The 15579-nt window shown below is 44.5% G+C and overlaps 1 protein-coding gene across 2 annotated transcripts in view; it reads right to left on the reverse strand.

The window, feature by feature from the left end:
• Nt5c3a (5'-nucleotidase, cytosolic IIIA) overlaps positions 1–14290 on the reverse strand; it is a 40002-nt gene extending 25712 nt beyond the window's left edge. Inside the window, exon 1 of one of the 2 annotated variants that reach the window (XM_028861518.2) lies at positions 14033–14290. Coding sequence is in view for 1 of the 2 variants with exons in the window: in XM_028861517.2 (XP_028717350.1) it covers positions 14033–14170 (138 nt within the window). In the remaining variant the exon portion in view is untranslated. The remainder of the gene's footprint in view (positions 1–14032) is intronic. The other variant, XM_028861517.2, reaches the window with a different exon arrangement.
• Positions 14291–15579: the final 1289 nt, after the last annotated feature.

Below are 15579 nucleotides of genomic sequence, written 5' to 3' on the forward strand. Positions count from 1 at the left end.
TCAGGAAGTTTCAGTTTTTATATTTCAGCATGCTACAAGGCTTAGAGGTTCTCAACTGGTTCCTCTCTGCTTCTGTAAGAATCCGTCTAGTGACTCATTTGTTCTTTTAGAATTATAACAGTTTGACAAGACCTTGGAGGATGTACTAACTGATTGCTGTTCCCGAGGAAGCTGGATATAAGAACATGGTGATTTGAAGGCTGTAGCAATGGCTCAGGGGGTAAGAGCACTGGCTGCTGTTGCAGAGGACCTAGCTTCTGTTCCCAGCACCCACACAGCAGTTCATAACCATCTCGAACTCCAGTTCCAAGGGATCTGATACCCTCTTCTGACCTCCCTGGGAACCAGGCACACATATGCAGGCAAAACTCATATGCATAAATAATACTCATATACATAAATAAATCTTTAAAAAATATGGTGTTTGTATTATTGTTATAACATTTATTGTTTTCTCAAATGCATTGGCTCAAGAGATCCTGTATCTTAGACTCCCAAGTAGCTTGAACTACAGGTGGGCATACCACAATTGGCTTTGACTACGGGGTTCTTTTATTATTATTATTATTATTTTATTTTTCTTTATTAAGAAATTTTCTACTCATTCCTGCTGCTATCCAGACCCCCCTCCCTTCTCTCACCCCCAGCCCTCTTTCCCAAGCCACCCCACATCCCCACATCCCCCAAATCAAGGTCTCCCATGGGGAGTCAGCAGAACCCAGTTCACTGAGCCTAGGCAGGTCCAAGCCCCTTCCCACTGCACCAAGGCTGGGCAAGGTGTCACACCACAGGCACCGGATTCCCAGAAGCCTGCCCATGCACCAGGGACGGATCTGACTACAGGGTTCTTAATGATGTCTCCAATGTAACTTCCCAAACAGAAGGGCACATGGGGCCATACACGAGAGGCTCTGTGATGGGACAAGGCAGAGGAGACAAGGGAGAACAGAGAACTTTTCAGGTCACACTATCTGCTTCCACCTCTGTACAAGAAGGAACTTACCAAACCGATTAAGCAACGCCTCATCAACTACAAGACAATTTTGTATCTTTCTTATTCAAGTAGACTAAAAAAAAATAATGAGAGGGAGAGAAGGCAAAGAGCATGTAAAACAAAATGACCAAAAGACAATTAAGTCTGCCATAATTGTTGTCACACTTGTTAAAAGTTTATAGCTTACTTGTTAAAGTAACCCTGAGGGCTTACACAAGAGCACTAACCTGCCAGGCATGGCGGCTCACCCCTTCAGCCCCAGCACTCAGGAGGCAGAAGCAGGCAGATCTCTGTGAGGACAAGGCCTGGCTACACATCAAATCCTGTCTTTAAAAACGAGCACATGCCCTTCAGACAATGAATATATACTAAGGAAACAATCAAAGCACCTAACACCAGGGCCAGAGAGGTAACTCAGCAGACAGCTTTTGCCTCACTAGCAAGCCTCGGCTTCTGGCTCAATCTCCAGCAACACATATAAAAAGTGCATCAACACTGTGTCTACTGCAGGAGAAGCCTGCCACCTGCTGACAAAAACCTGCACCTTGTACATCTTCCTGACTGCTGGGATGTTTTGGGTTGTCTGTTGTTTTTAATGACTTTTGCTTGTTTAATTAACAATTATTTATTTAGAGACAGAGAATCTCACTATGTAACCCTGACTGGCCTGGAAGTCAACAGAGTTCCATTTGTTTCTGCCTCCCGAGGGCCACCTGCCCAGTCATGACTGACACTTTAATGGGAGCAAAACAATCTCTCAGGTATGGTTTTCATTTAAATAAACAGTGAAAATGCCAATGCTGTGGCACATGCCTATCAGCCCAAGGCACAATATGTAGTTAGATTAGAAGACACAAGACAAGAGAAAGGGCCGCCTTATTCTCTTGGTTCTGGTTTCAACATTTTGCTGGCTGACACCCATTATTTTCAACATAATGGACCATGCCACCTGCTAAAGGACTGTAGTCCTCCCTCTGAGAGGCACCACAGACCATTAAATGGTTAATGAACCACAGTGCAACTCCCTGTCACCCATGCACAGGTAAGGTCCCTTCCATCAACTACAGTTAACTCCCATCACCCATGCACAGGGAAGGTCCCTTCCATCAACTACAGTTAACTCTCCTCACCCATGCACAGGGAAGAGTCTTCCTGCTGTTTTGGTTTTACGGCTCTGGTTCTGCTTCCTCCTCCTCCTCCTCCTCCTCCTCCTCCGCCTCTTCCTTGTTTTATATTAGGACAGGAGTTCATGCAGTAGCTGAGGCTAGCCTGGAGTAGCCCACAGTAGTCTAGAATTTTTAGAAATCATCCTGCTTCAGCCTCCCAAGTACTAGAATTATAAGCATGAGCCACCAACCTAGCCTTGAGAAATGTCCCTTATCCATCTGAAAGCTTGCACAATGTACCTAGTAAGTAAGTCTCCTCTTCAAGGACAGAATTCTTTGGATAAGGAAAATGACTAGAAACAAAGAAAGAAAAAGAACAAGAACAGCGTGCGCGCGCGCGCACGCGCGCGCGCGCACACACACACACACACACACACACACACACACACACACTCTAAATTTAGTTGCAGACTAACCAGCTCTAACGGCCCCAGATCAGTTCCAGTACTTGAGAGTCTACCAGGATTGCAAGTTTGAGGCCAGTCCTGACTACAGTTTTCTACACCACTTGAGGGTACATAGCAAGAACCTGTCTTTTAAAAAAAGTTTCCCCACCCCCAAATCACAATGTACAGCTATTGCTGAGGTACCTGGGGCCCAAGCAGAGCCCTTCAGGCTCTGAGGGGGTTCCTCAAAGCTGCACCGCTGGCAACAAAACCAGTCCTCAGGAGGCTAAGGCAGGGAGATTATGAATTTGAGGTCCTATGTGGCTATATAGCAAGACCTTGTTTCAAAATAATACAATCAATCAACAAATAAGGATTAAAATTAGATAATTATGGGGACAAATTCCCAATGGGAGAGTATTTGCTTAGCATACGCCAGGCCCTGAGTTCCATTTTTGGTCCCAGCAGAATCAAAATTTAAAAATACACGTTCTTTTATGTATCCTAATTATCTCTAAATGATTTCAATGCTTAAATTAACTTTAAAGCAAGAAAAGGTAAATAAAGGATTTTACACAAAACCATATAGGAAAGATTTCAACTACTATGAGAATTAAGGCTAAGCCAAAAACCTTGTGAAATTTTCTACAGTTCTACAAGTTGAAGCTCTGTTCGTGTTCTCTCTCTCCCTCTCTCCCTCCCTCCTCCTCTCGTTTTCTGAGACACAGTTCCATATAGCTGGTGATGGTGCTGAACCTTGGATCCTACTGCCTGGAACTCTGAGTGCTGATGGGGTGACAAGTGTGTGCCACAGCACCTGGTTTATGGGATGACGGGGATTGAACCCAGGGCTTCCTGCATGCCAGGCAAAAGCTCTCCAACTGAGCTACAATGCCAGACCCCAGGTTTATTTTAATTTTTGCTCCCTAGTCTAGATTTTAGTAATGCCAATTTCTTGTGTGTTCAGAGATAAACATCAGTTTAATCATACAAAATTCATTCTGGATTTTATTAGCTATCTATTTTTTAAAAATCACACAAAGCCCCTTCAGCAAATTAACCACCACACTTACCATTTGAGAAATGCAAAATTAAAACTACACGTGGGGTGGTGGTGACGCACCCCTTAAATCCCAGCACTTGGGAGGCAGAGCCAGGCGGATCTCTATGAGTTCGAGGCCAGCCTGGTCTACAGAGTGAGTTCCAGGACAGGCTCCAAAGCTGCAATGAGAAACTCTGCCTCGAGAAAGCAACTACATTGAGATTCCATCTTACCCCAGTCAGAATGGCAGTCATGATAAAACAACAAATGCTAGAGAAGATGTGTCCCTCTGCTGGAAACGCAACCTGGCCCAGCACTGTAGAAGCAAGTATTAAGAGTTAAAAAAACAAAAAAAACTACAACCCAATTACAGCCTAGTCCCTTTAGGACACTGCAAATACTTCCAATGAAGAATACAGGTGATTAAAAAGAAAAAATCCAACTAATGCCTGAGCTCCAGATGCATAAACCCCAATACAAAAACATAAGCAGCATGAGAAATCAAGGTAGCATAAGTCTTAAAAATTACTAATCACATAGTAATCTCTTCCACAAAGAATAAATGAGACGAAACTCTGGAGAAGGAATTCAAAATAAACGTTTATCACTCCATTCAGTTGAAGAGACTAGGAACAGAAGAAACATCTCAACATAGCAGAGGCTAAATACAACGTGCCTATAGTCAACTTACACAAAAGGGAGGAAAAGTCAAAGCACTTCCACTAAAATCAGGACTAAGGCAAGGGTGCACTTTCTCCACTCACTAAATATAGCACTTTAAGCCTTAGCTTGAACAAAAGAAGGAAATAAATGGGACACACAAATAAGAAAGGAAGAAGTCAAAGTATCTTTATTTGCAGATATATGATTCTATATATAAAGATCACAACGGCCCCATCAGAAAACTCTTAGCACTGATAAACACTTTCAGTAAAATAGAGGTATACAAAATTAAGACACTAAAAAATCAGTAGGCTTTCTATCCATATACCAATAACAAACATGCTAAGAAAGAAATCAGGGAAACTATCCCATTCACAGCTGTATCAAAAAGTAAAATACTGGTGGCTGAAGAGATAGTCCAGCAGTTAAGAACAGTGGCTGCTCCTCCAGAGGACTTGAGTTCAGTTCCCAGCACCTACATTAGGCAGTCCATAACTGCCTGCAACTCCAGTTCCTGGGGATCTAATGCCTTCTTCTGGCCTCTGAAAGCATCTGCACTTATGTGTCACACACACACACACAAAATATTTTTAAGTAAATATAATAAATCTACAGAATGAACTGAAAGTCCTGTACAACTTTAAAACACATTGTTTAAGCAGAAGGCTGGCTAGACCTGAGAGTTCATATCTGTGGGGACCCTTGAGAGACAAGGCAGGAGGATGAGTTGATCCCAACTTAAGACTACAGTTATGACATTCCTTTCAAAAAACAACAACCAAACAGAAACTTCAGATTGCTGGTCCTTATCTGCAGATTCCTGGTTCAGTCTGTGTATATGAGATAGGGCTGTAAGTGGGAGAACTGCACTTAAAAAATAATGTTCCAGCCGGGCGGTGGTGGCGCACGCCTTTAATCCCAGCACTCGGGAGGCAGAGCCAGGTGGATCTCTGTGAGTTCGAGGCCAGCCTGGACTGCCAAGTGAGTCCCAGGAAAGGCGCAAAGCTATACAGAGAAACCCTGTCTCCCAAAAAAAAAAAAATAAATAAATAAATAAATAAAAAAAAAAAAATAATGTTCCATATTTTCTGGTTGCCATGATTTCTGTAAGCAGCTTTTGTGAGCCTTAGCCAGGTGGTAAACACTGCTCTGCTGAGGAAAAACATGCCTACCTTTTAACCCTCAATCAATGGTTATGCTGTTAGTACAAATACAGAAAGTAAAAAAAGGAAAAGAGTTTTTGAACAAACTAACAATGTTAGGAACTTGCTTGAAACTGGTCTCATCTGTCACACAGATGAATACACAATAAAAGAAACAAGAAAAAACAGTAATTGTTTCAGGAAGTAACTCTAAGCTCACTAGCTAGGATATCAAACTCATTAGGGTTGAAAGTGTGGTTAACTGTGGCATGAAGATAATGCAAAGGAAGCATGACCCACGTGATTTAGAAGAACAAAGTCATATAGCCTGCTACAAACATTTCTGGAACATTTGCTAATTTGGGGATTCAGGATAATCTCAGAGGCTGGGGATGTGGCTTGGTGGCAGAGTACTTGCCTAGTATGCTCAGACCACAGAAAGAGAGTTAGCTATAAAGATAAGGTCAATGTCCAAAGTTTAGCGTACTTACATCTCTTGTCTTAAAACACATTTTCTCCAAACTTGACTAACTGATTGCTGTTCCTCAAATTCTGCCATCAGGGTCATCTCTTACTTCCTTGAAGACAGGATTTCTCACAAATTAGATTTTTTTTTTAAAAGTCTGTGACCTTTGGGTTTAATTTTATCAGCATTTCCCTCTTCCTTGAACAATGTACCTCATAAACCACCTTCAGTTTCAAAAGGAAACAAGTTCACAGTTCTTACTTAATTTTCAAACTTTGCTTCATCTTCTAACTTGGTTCTAAGTTATAGTCTCTGAAAAACGTAATTACACACACACACACACACACACACACACACACACACACACACACACACACAGCACTACTGTTAAAACACTTAAACCTCTCTCAGTCTCTCCTCTCCTCCCTCCACTCCAACTTAAGTCTAAAGCATGGACTATCTTTTTCTTAACAAATACAGCTCCTAGTTCCAGCTGAATCATGCTGAAGTTCTTTTCCTTGGTGTAAGAGCCCACCTTCACATGAATCTCAGTTGAGTTGCTCTACCTAATCTGAAATGAATCATCATATTAAAAACACTCACAATGTAAAATCCTGGTACTTGAGGAGTAAACTGCCTTAGTTACTTTTTCTATTGGTGTGACAAAACATGACCAAGGCAACTTACAGAAGGAAAGTGTTTAATTTAGAGCTCATGGTTCTGGAGGGTTAGAGTCCATGACCATCACTAGGAACACAAGACAAGAGCAGGCAAGCAGACATGGCTTGCTGGAGCAGTAGCTGAGAGCTTACATCTGATCCATAGGCACAAGAAAGAGCTAATAGGGTGTGGCATGGGTTTTTGAAACCTCAAAGCTCATCCCTAGTGACACACCTCCTCCAACAAGGCCACTCGTCCTCATCCTTCCCAAATAGTTCCACCAACTGGGGAACAAGCATTCAAACATATGAGCCTACCGGAGCCATGCTCATTCAAACCACATAAGTTGGCATGGATTTATTTGTGGGGTGCCCCTTCTTCTACTCAGTCCCCCTACTGGGCCTTTACCCTACTATAGTGTTAACCACCTATGTGGTAGTCCCTCAGGCTTCCCTGGAGTCCTGGTGGTCCCTCAGGCTTCCCTGGAGTCCTGTGGTCCCTCAGGCTTCCCTGGGGTCCTGGTGGTCCCTTCAGGCTTCCCTGGAGTCCTGTGGTCCCCCGTGGCTCTTGTTCTACTGACAGAGTTTTCTGGTAGCCCATCTGGGCTCTTGCCCTTCCTTTCTTAGTTCTTGCCTCATAAGTAGCTTAGAAAACTAAGGACCTGAAAGCAAAGGAGATCATGGTGACATCTTTTGGTATATCCAGTTACAAATGACCTCCTTAATCTTCATCAGATGCCAATCTACCTGGAAGGCACAATCTATTTAAAAGTGCTAATCTCTAAATCCTCTGTTACTAGGACAACACGTGTTCCTTCTCACTACCCCTACTTCTGCTAAGCTATCAGCTATCAGTTCATTTTCCAGGACAAAACCAAATCACAGCCTGTAAGGATACCACAAGGGACTAGAAGTTAGACATGTCTCTGAAAATGCCATGCTGTCAGAAATGCCTGTCAGAAAATGCCATGCTTTATACAGCTTAAACTTTCATTACAGAAAAACAAAGGTAACTTCCTAAACTCGGAGGAACGATGAGGTGAGGGTTGTGTTCTAAGGGTGGTCAACACTAGGGCTGGGAGTGCAGCTCAGAAATAGAATGCTTTCCTCCAATATTGAATCCCCAGTGCTGGGAACAGTAACAGCAACACACACACACACACACACACACACACACACACACACACACACACACACACCATTTTTAAAATACAAAAAAAAGCATAGAACAAAAAACTAATCTAGAAAAACACATTGTCTTTATCATTCAATTAAAAAAAAAAAGATATACTGAGGGAAGGTTAAAAGGGTACAGAGAGAGTAGGTGGGGCTTCCTAAGAGGCTACTTCCTTTCTCAAGGGAAACACTGTGAGGGAAGACTGACTGCTCAAGGACAAACATTTGGGCAAGATGATAAGAAAATGGGAGCACCCAGGGGCCTCTCTCCGCCTCACTGCTGGCGGACTCCCAACCTGAAGGGAGCTGTAGCCTGAACAGAGCTTTTTTCCTTGGCTCTCTGGCATGCACGCCAGTCTTCGCCTGCATTTCAGTTGGTTGTCTTTCCCAACAATAAAACACTGGCTAGCAGGTTCCATCCGAGGACCATGACCATGACAAGTCTGACCTAGAACCGTCCATGGGGGGCTGCAGAGGAGTCCAGAACACAAGCACAGGCACACTGAGCCAAGTGTACGGACAGTGGTGCAGGTGAAGTTGAAGGCCTGGCTATGCACACTCTCCCGGAAGGAGGGTTGGACATACCTACACTGGGCCTTCTCTGCCTTGCCTTTGGTTCAGACTTAGAACTGCAGTCTGTTTGGATTTCCATCCTAAAGCCACAAAGGGCCCACTCAGCCTGTAACAGTACCCTTCTTTCACTGACATGGAAAACAATCCCCGGCTTAGAGAGAACTTCCCAAGTTACAGTTTGCTCAGGTGTAGTGAGGGCAGGCAACCTGGGCAAGGCCACACCACTGAGAAGTTGAAAAGCAAGGGTCTGAGTCCTGAGCTGTTTGACCCAGTGTTCTCATTCTTACTGGGTGCTACAAGGGTAATGTAGTAATGTCACAGTGGTAATGCCTAAGCCAGGGAAAAGATACTGTACACCCACTTAGAAAACCACTTTGAGGCCGGGTGGTGGTGGCACACACCTTTAATCCCAGTACTTGGGAGGCAGAGGTAGGCAGGTCTCTGTGAGCTTGAGGCCAGCCTGGGCTACAGAGTGAGTTCCAGGAAAGGCTCCAAAGCTACACAGAGAAATCTTGTCTCAAAAACAAAACAAAAACAAACCAACCAACCAACAAACAAAAACAACCCACCCCACTTTGCTTCCAATGTTTCTGTCTTTCTTTCTTTTTTAAGTCTTAAAAACTATGAAGACAAATATAATTTGACAACTCTGAGCAAATAGTAAAACTTAAGCAGGAGCCAAGCAAACGTGTATGTGGTAGCAGGAAGCTTTTGGCCAACCACTCAGTTGTCTCTGCTGCCGGAGCAGTCTCTCTGTGGGCTGATTCTGAGTGGCACTTGTCCAAGAAACGGCCATCTAGAACTAGAGACACAGGCCCCTGCTCCAGGAAGGTGTCCGAATTTAAAAGAAAGATTTACTCTTGGGGACTGAGGAGATTGCTAGTGTTTTAAAAGTGGTTGTTGTGAAGCCTGGCTGCCTGAGTTCCACCCCCAGGTCCCATGTAAAGCTAGGAAAGAACTGATTCCACAGACATGTCCTCTGACCTCCATGATGGGCTGGGACATGTGTGCAGACATACAATACACACACATACAATAACAAATAAATAAAAGATTTACTCTTGTTAAGCACAATCTGTTAGATAATGCTTTAACCAACACCTCAAGCAGAAAGAAGTTGAATCTAAAGTATACATATTGTCACTACAGAATTTCTGCAGTTCCATGGCCCCAGGACAACATGACTCCATCACCAGCAAGCAGACTTTTTGTTTGTTTTGAGTCTTCTTGGATTCTGGATCTTATTAGAGAGTATTTAGGACAAGGCAATGACGAGCATTCTCAGTTTAAAAAATGGCTTTCTGTCCCATATTTGGAAGGCGGAGGCAGGGCTATTCTGTGTTCCATGCATGCCTGGGCCTCATAGCAAGATGCTGCCTTAAAAGACAACACAAGGGCTGACAAGATGGCTCTGGAGTAAAGGCACCTGCAGCACACACCGAGTGACCAGAGTCCAGGCCAAGGTGAAGGACGTCACAGACCCTCAAGCTGCCCTCTGAGCTCCACGAGCATGTGTGTGCCCCTCCCATATCATGCACACACATACAATAATTGTAAAAATTAAAAAAGCACAACCCCAACATCTATTGGCTTGTTGAAATCCAAGCATCGCAAGTACGAGTTTTTAGATACAGGTTCTACTGATGAGAAGCATCAAACCTTGTTTTGGAGATTTTTGTTGCTGTTGTTCAGTTTGTTTTCTTTTTTTTGGTATTTTTAGCTAACATTTCACTTGGTTGTGATTCAAAATCATATTTCTTTTAAAAAATTGGATTTATTTATTTTATATGTATGAGTGTTTTGCTTGAACACACACATGTGCACCGTGTGTGTGTCTGTTGCCTGAAGAGGTCAGAAGGCATTGGACACTCTGGAACTGAAGTCAGAGATGGTGTTGAGCCATCCTGTGGCTGCTGGGAGCCAAACCCAGGTCCTCTGTAAAAGCCATAAGTGTTCTTAACCTCTGAACTATCTTCTAGTCCCAGAGTCATCATTCCTTATCAAAATCTACTGTCCCAGGCTTACTGGTATACACATCTGTAACCCCAGCTAATCTGGAGACAAGGAAAGAGAATTGCAGATTCAAGGTCAGCCAGGGCAATTTACTGAAACTCAGTCTCCAAATAAAAATGTAAATGGGCTTTTGTAAAGGGCTTGCTTGGCATGCAACAGGTTCAATCCCCAGAACAGGAAATTTAAAAATCTAATTGTAAATGCTCACTTGTAATGTTAACATATATTCACATTTCTACACACTCCGTTGAAAATGTTTTTTCACAGAGATACAGGACATGGTGGCACCTGAACTGTTGTCAAGTTGGTTGTGTGTCAAGCAGCAGGAAATAATTCACCTTGTCTCAATGACCCAATGCTGCTGCTGCTGCTGCAGGAGACAACCCTGATGATATAGAAATTAACGACAACAATGACCATGTTGTCCTGATAGCGCAGGGAATCTGGAAATCTGGGCAGGATAGAGCAATCCTGTAATCCCAGCATTCTGGAGCCTGAGGCTGGAGGACACTCAAGTTCCTGGTCAACCTAAGCTACACAAGGAGAAAGACCCTGTTTCAACACACCAGCAAATCTGAGGACCACTGAAACTGATATAATTTCAAATGCCTCAAAATTCTATCATTAGAAAATTTTAATTACATCTATTATTTTATTTTGTTTGGGGGAAGGGGGTACAGGGCTGAGCATGTGGCCATCACAGGATAACCTGCAAGCTGGTGTTATCCCCATGCCATCCCACGTATTCTGAGCATCAAATCCAGGTTATCAGGACAGGCAATACAGCAAGACTGTCTCAAAACAACACCACCCGAAGACCTAGGCTAGCCTTGGTCACTCTTGCCACACCATTTACTGGGCAGCCACCATGTCATTTTCAGCTGGAAAACATTTATGGACTTGCTGGGAGTGTGACAAAGACAGAAGACCCAACTGACAGAGCTCTCAGGGGTCAAGCGGGAACAAGATGAGCAACAAATAAAGCAGTACTGAATTTTAACTCCAAATAGAAGACAGCTACCTATGAGCCTGTATGATGTATAAATCAATGAGGACAGACAACTTTCCAGTACAGAATAATCCCAGGTAGTTAATGCAGATACTCTACCCCAAGGACGTGAACTGTAACTCTGTACTGGAAACACAAACTTACTTCTCCATGAGGAGGAGATGGAAAACAACTGACCGTGGAGAATGCTGACAGATGGACCTCCCCTGGAGACAGCTACAAGCTAGCAGTTAGGCCAGGGGGCAGCATGAACCCTTGCTATGTGCTGAAAGTAACACTTCGCTAGTCACCCTCTGGGAAACTCACAGCCCTAGTTAATCATGAGAAAACCTCCTGATGAAATCCAGCCAAGGACATTCTACAGACTACCTATCGATAACAGTTTGAGACTGAGGGACAAAAACAAGTCAAGTCGGAGAAAGTGCCCCAGTCAAGAAGAGATAAGGAGGCTGGGGGTGTAGGTGAGGGGTACAGCGCATGTCCCGAGGTTTAATCTTGGGACCAGAGTCGGGTAAGATAAGGAGCCATGATGACTAAGTGTGCTGTGGTACCCAAGATAGACTCTTGGAACAGAGAAGGACATGAGTAAAAGTGAAGGAAATTTGAAAAACCAAAACCAAAACCAACCACGGCCATTTAATGTGTCAATGTCTGTTCATTAACTGTATCAAATGAGTCATACAAGGCGTTAACGAAGGAAACTAGCTTGTGATATAGGCGGAAACTTGTTCGTACTACTGTAAATCTATATTGTCTTAAAATAAAATGCACAGAGGAAGTGTTTGATGATGACAAGTTAATCAGTAATCTTAAGAGATTGTAGGTGTGAAAGAGAAATCCGGAGCTGGCAATGGTGGTGCACACCTGTAAACCCAACTGAGGCAGGAATGCAAATTCAAGGCAACGATAAACAATCCTTGGTGCACACCTGTAAACAAAGTCAAGACAGGGATAAACAATTTAGAAAGACCCTGCCTCAGAAGGGGGCGGCGGCGGCGAGGGGGCGGGGGGGGGGCGGCGGCGGCGGCGGCGGGGGTGCTAATGAAGTAGGTATGCTTGCTTAGCAGGTGTAAAGCCCTGGGGTCTATACCCCCTAGAGAGGGGGGGTGTGTATGTTGAAAACTCCATGTGTAAGTTGAGGGAGATGTTAATACAGAGTCAGGGAGCACACACAGGGATAATTAAATTTGGAAAGCACTAGCCAACTTTGCTAAACGGGTTGTCCTGTCTCTCTGAATACTTCTAATGTGCCTGCTAATTGGTTTTCTCTGGATAGCTAGGTTGCTATGGTAATGGACATTTCCACTATGGCATGCATAGCTCACCAGCAATTCCCTAATGTCTTTCAATTAAAAATGCCCTGCTTGGCAGGGTGGCTCATGCATGCAACCCTGCACTCAGGAGGCTGAGGCAAAAGGATTGCCATGGGTTCAGAAGATCACAACTGGTGTCATTTTTTTTTCTCCCTAGCCTACCTTGGCTAGGTAGTTATATATTATCTGTGACCAGAATCTGGCTATCCCCAGGTTTCTACAAATTCTAAAAGGAAGGGCATAGAGGTAGGCACAGCAGACCCTAAGACTATTATAAGACTATTATAAGACTATTATAAAGAGAAAGACCCAGAGCTGGAATCCATATTTCAGGTCATTCTAATATATCTACCATCTAAAGGAACAATCAACTAAAATTACAAAAGTAAAAAAAAAAAATCTCTTTTCACATTTTTTATTGAAAAGCTACCAGCAGGTCAGACACAAATTACATCTAATTTAAAACAACACACTATATGTACACACAAAGATGGACCTATTTGTACGGTACCAACAAGTGAAGTTGGCAGTCTTGATGGGCCTTCATTATTTTTCACAACGAAAGCAAACCCTTTCCTGAGATCTTGTGAAAAACCAGTCGATAGCTTAAGTACATACAGAAAGATACAGGAATACACTTTCTTCTTTTTTTCCCCCCACTGATGTATTATAAATTTTGAGTACAGAGCCATTTAAGTTCTTGATACAGGCAGCAAAACTTCTGACACAAAGTGTTTGCAACCAGAAATATACAGAGAAAATAAGCTCCAATAACCCACAAATAACCTAAAATAGTGTTTAGAGTAGTAATAGATCGTCAACTTTATGTTTTGGTTCCGAAATGACACTCATGCTCAACAAGTACCATCAAAACAAAAACCCCAAATGAAACACATCCAGCCTGGGGACAACAAGTCACCTTAAAATGTACCTCACATGGAATTCTTGAGACAAACAATTTTAACGAAGCTGTAAGTAATTCTTCAAAGAACATTTTAAGGATTCACGCAGGAGCTTTGGGGGACACAAGAATACTTCTTAGAGCACTAGACAAGGAAGACCACTCAAATATTCGGGCGAGCCCAATATCCCACTGGTTGGCTGGCATTTCTAAAAACACTGAGGATGCCGTTTTCACAACATAATTCAAGGCAGCCCGGATGCAAAAATAAAAAACAAAAAACAAAAAACCGACTCCTGAACAGAAGTCTGAATCGGATTAGCTGCACCTCTTGGAGGCGGGTGCGGATCTGAGATTAGCTCTGGAGAAACAGGTTTTGCAGCAAGAGGTCGTTGTCTCGGAGCATCGGTTCGTCCTATTCTTTCAGACACCGCCAAGCATCAGCACGCGTGCAGCCTGCCCTCGCAGGGCCGCGCTCGGCCCACGCCGCTCCGGCAACCCGCGGGCGAGCCGCTGCGCCGGCACTCACCATCTCGATGATCTTGGTCTTGCGGCCCGTCTTTCTCTTCAAGGTGAATATGTACTGGGCCAGCACCACGCCCGCCACCACCGCGCACACGCTGGCGCTCGCCACCGCGCCCACCCGCGCCACGGCCGCGCGGTCCATGGACAAGCCCGCGTGCTGCGCGGAAGCCCCAAGACCCGCGGCGACGAGCCCAGGGGCGCGGCAGCACGCCGCACACCCGCCCGGAGCTCCGCCCCGCGCGGCGGAGACCGAGGAGGCCCCGCCCAGAAGAGGGGAGGGGCGGGGACCGCGGGGCGGGGACAACGGGGCCCGGGCCCGGAACCCCCCGCCCCTACCGCGGAGGCGGAACTTCCTCTGACCCTGACGCCAGAGCTGCGCCGCAGAGACCCGGAAGGAGACCTTCGCAAGTCGCGCTAAAAGCGAGGAGCGCATATGTAATCCAGAATCCCAGCGTTCCGGACGCTAGGCTCTGCCTATAGTACATAGTGAGGCCGTCCCAGAAATACACGAGGCCACAACCAAAGCCCTGCCCTAGTGAAAGAGACTTCAACCACTGCCCACTCAGAAACTGTGTCGCGACTCTGCCAACATGGACTACAACGCCCAGCAGCCTCAGCGGCGCCGTGTCTGACTTGCGCAGTAGCATCCTGGGTTGGAAGGCCAGGGTTTAGGCTTCCTGGGGAGCTCTGTGTGCTACAGGTCTTCCCTTCGCAGCCTCATCCTACTCACTAGTTTAGCATACTTTCCTCAACAGTGTGAGCAGCCAGACTTGCAGTTGTTCTCACTTCCCAGTGTTTTTCAAGGGATTTGGTAGCGTTTCCTCTGCTTCTCTCAGAATGGGTGTGACTGGGGGTGCAAGAGGGATTTTTAGGATAGTCTGTGAGATTGACGCTGAGGCTTGACCAGGCTCTCTCGGCCTGAAACATGCAACCGAAGGAAGTCAAGAACTAATAACTGTGGAGGAGAAAGAATTCTTTTTTTCTAGGTTTTATTAGCTGGTCTAAAAGCAAATTGGTATAAGACATACTAACCAGAGTAAAACAATTTATGTGTTGTGCAAATGGCAGTCCCACAAAATTGTGAGACTCAAGCTGGTTATGGTGCAGCATGCTTCTAATGTCTGCACCTAGGACCCTAAGGCAGATGATTGCTGCGGGTACAATGGCCAGCTAACTAGAGGCATGGACCGTGATTCTGGCTCAAACAAAACACCTCCAGGAAGTAGCCAAGAGAATGAGGCTAACATGTACCATCCTGAAAGAAATATGTATTACATTTGACAATTCTAGAGCGAGGTGGAAACGTAGGAGTGGAAATGTACAGTGACTAAAAGTTGCCTTGTGCAGACGGAAATCTTTCCAGGGGTTATGGCTGTGAGCTCAGTGATAGGGTGCATATCAAGCCCTGAGTTCAAAAGTTGTGTTTGGGGGTAGCTCTTGCCCTGATACGTGTACAAATGAAAAGTTCCACATATATTTCTTCTGCACAAAGGATGCTTAAAATTTTAAGGAATTTGTATTAATTGCTTTTCTGTTACTGTGATTTAAAAA

This window comes from Peromyscus leucopus, chromosome 3 (assembly GCF_004664715.2).
Source record: "Peromyscus leucopus breed LL Stock chromosome 3, UCI_PerLeu_2.1, whole genome shotgun sequence".
In the NCBI taxonomy this organism is placed as follows: Eukaryota; Metazoa; Chordata; class Mammalia; order Rodentia; family Cricetidae; genus Peromyscus; species Peromyscus leucopus.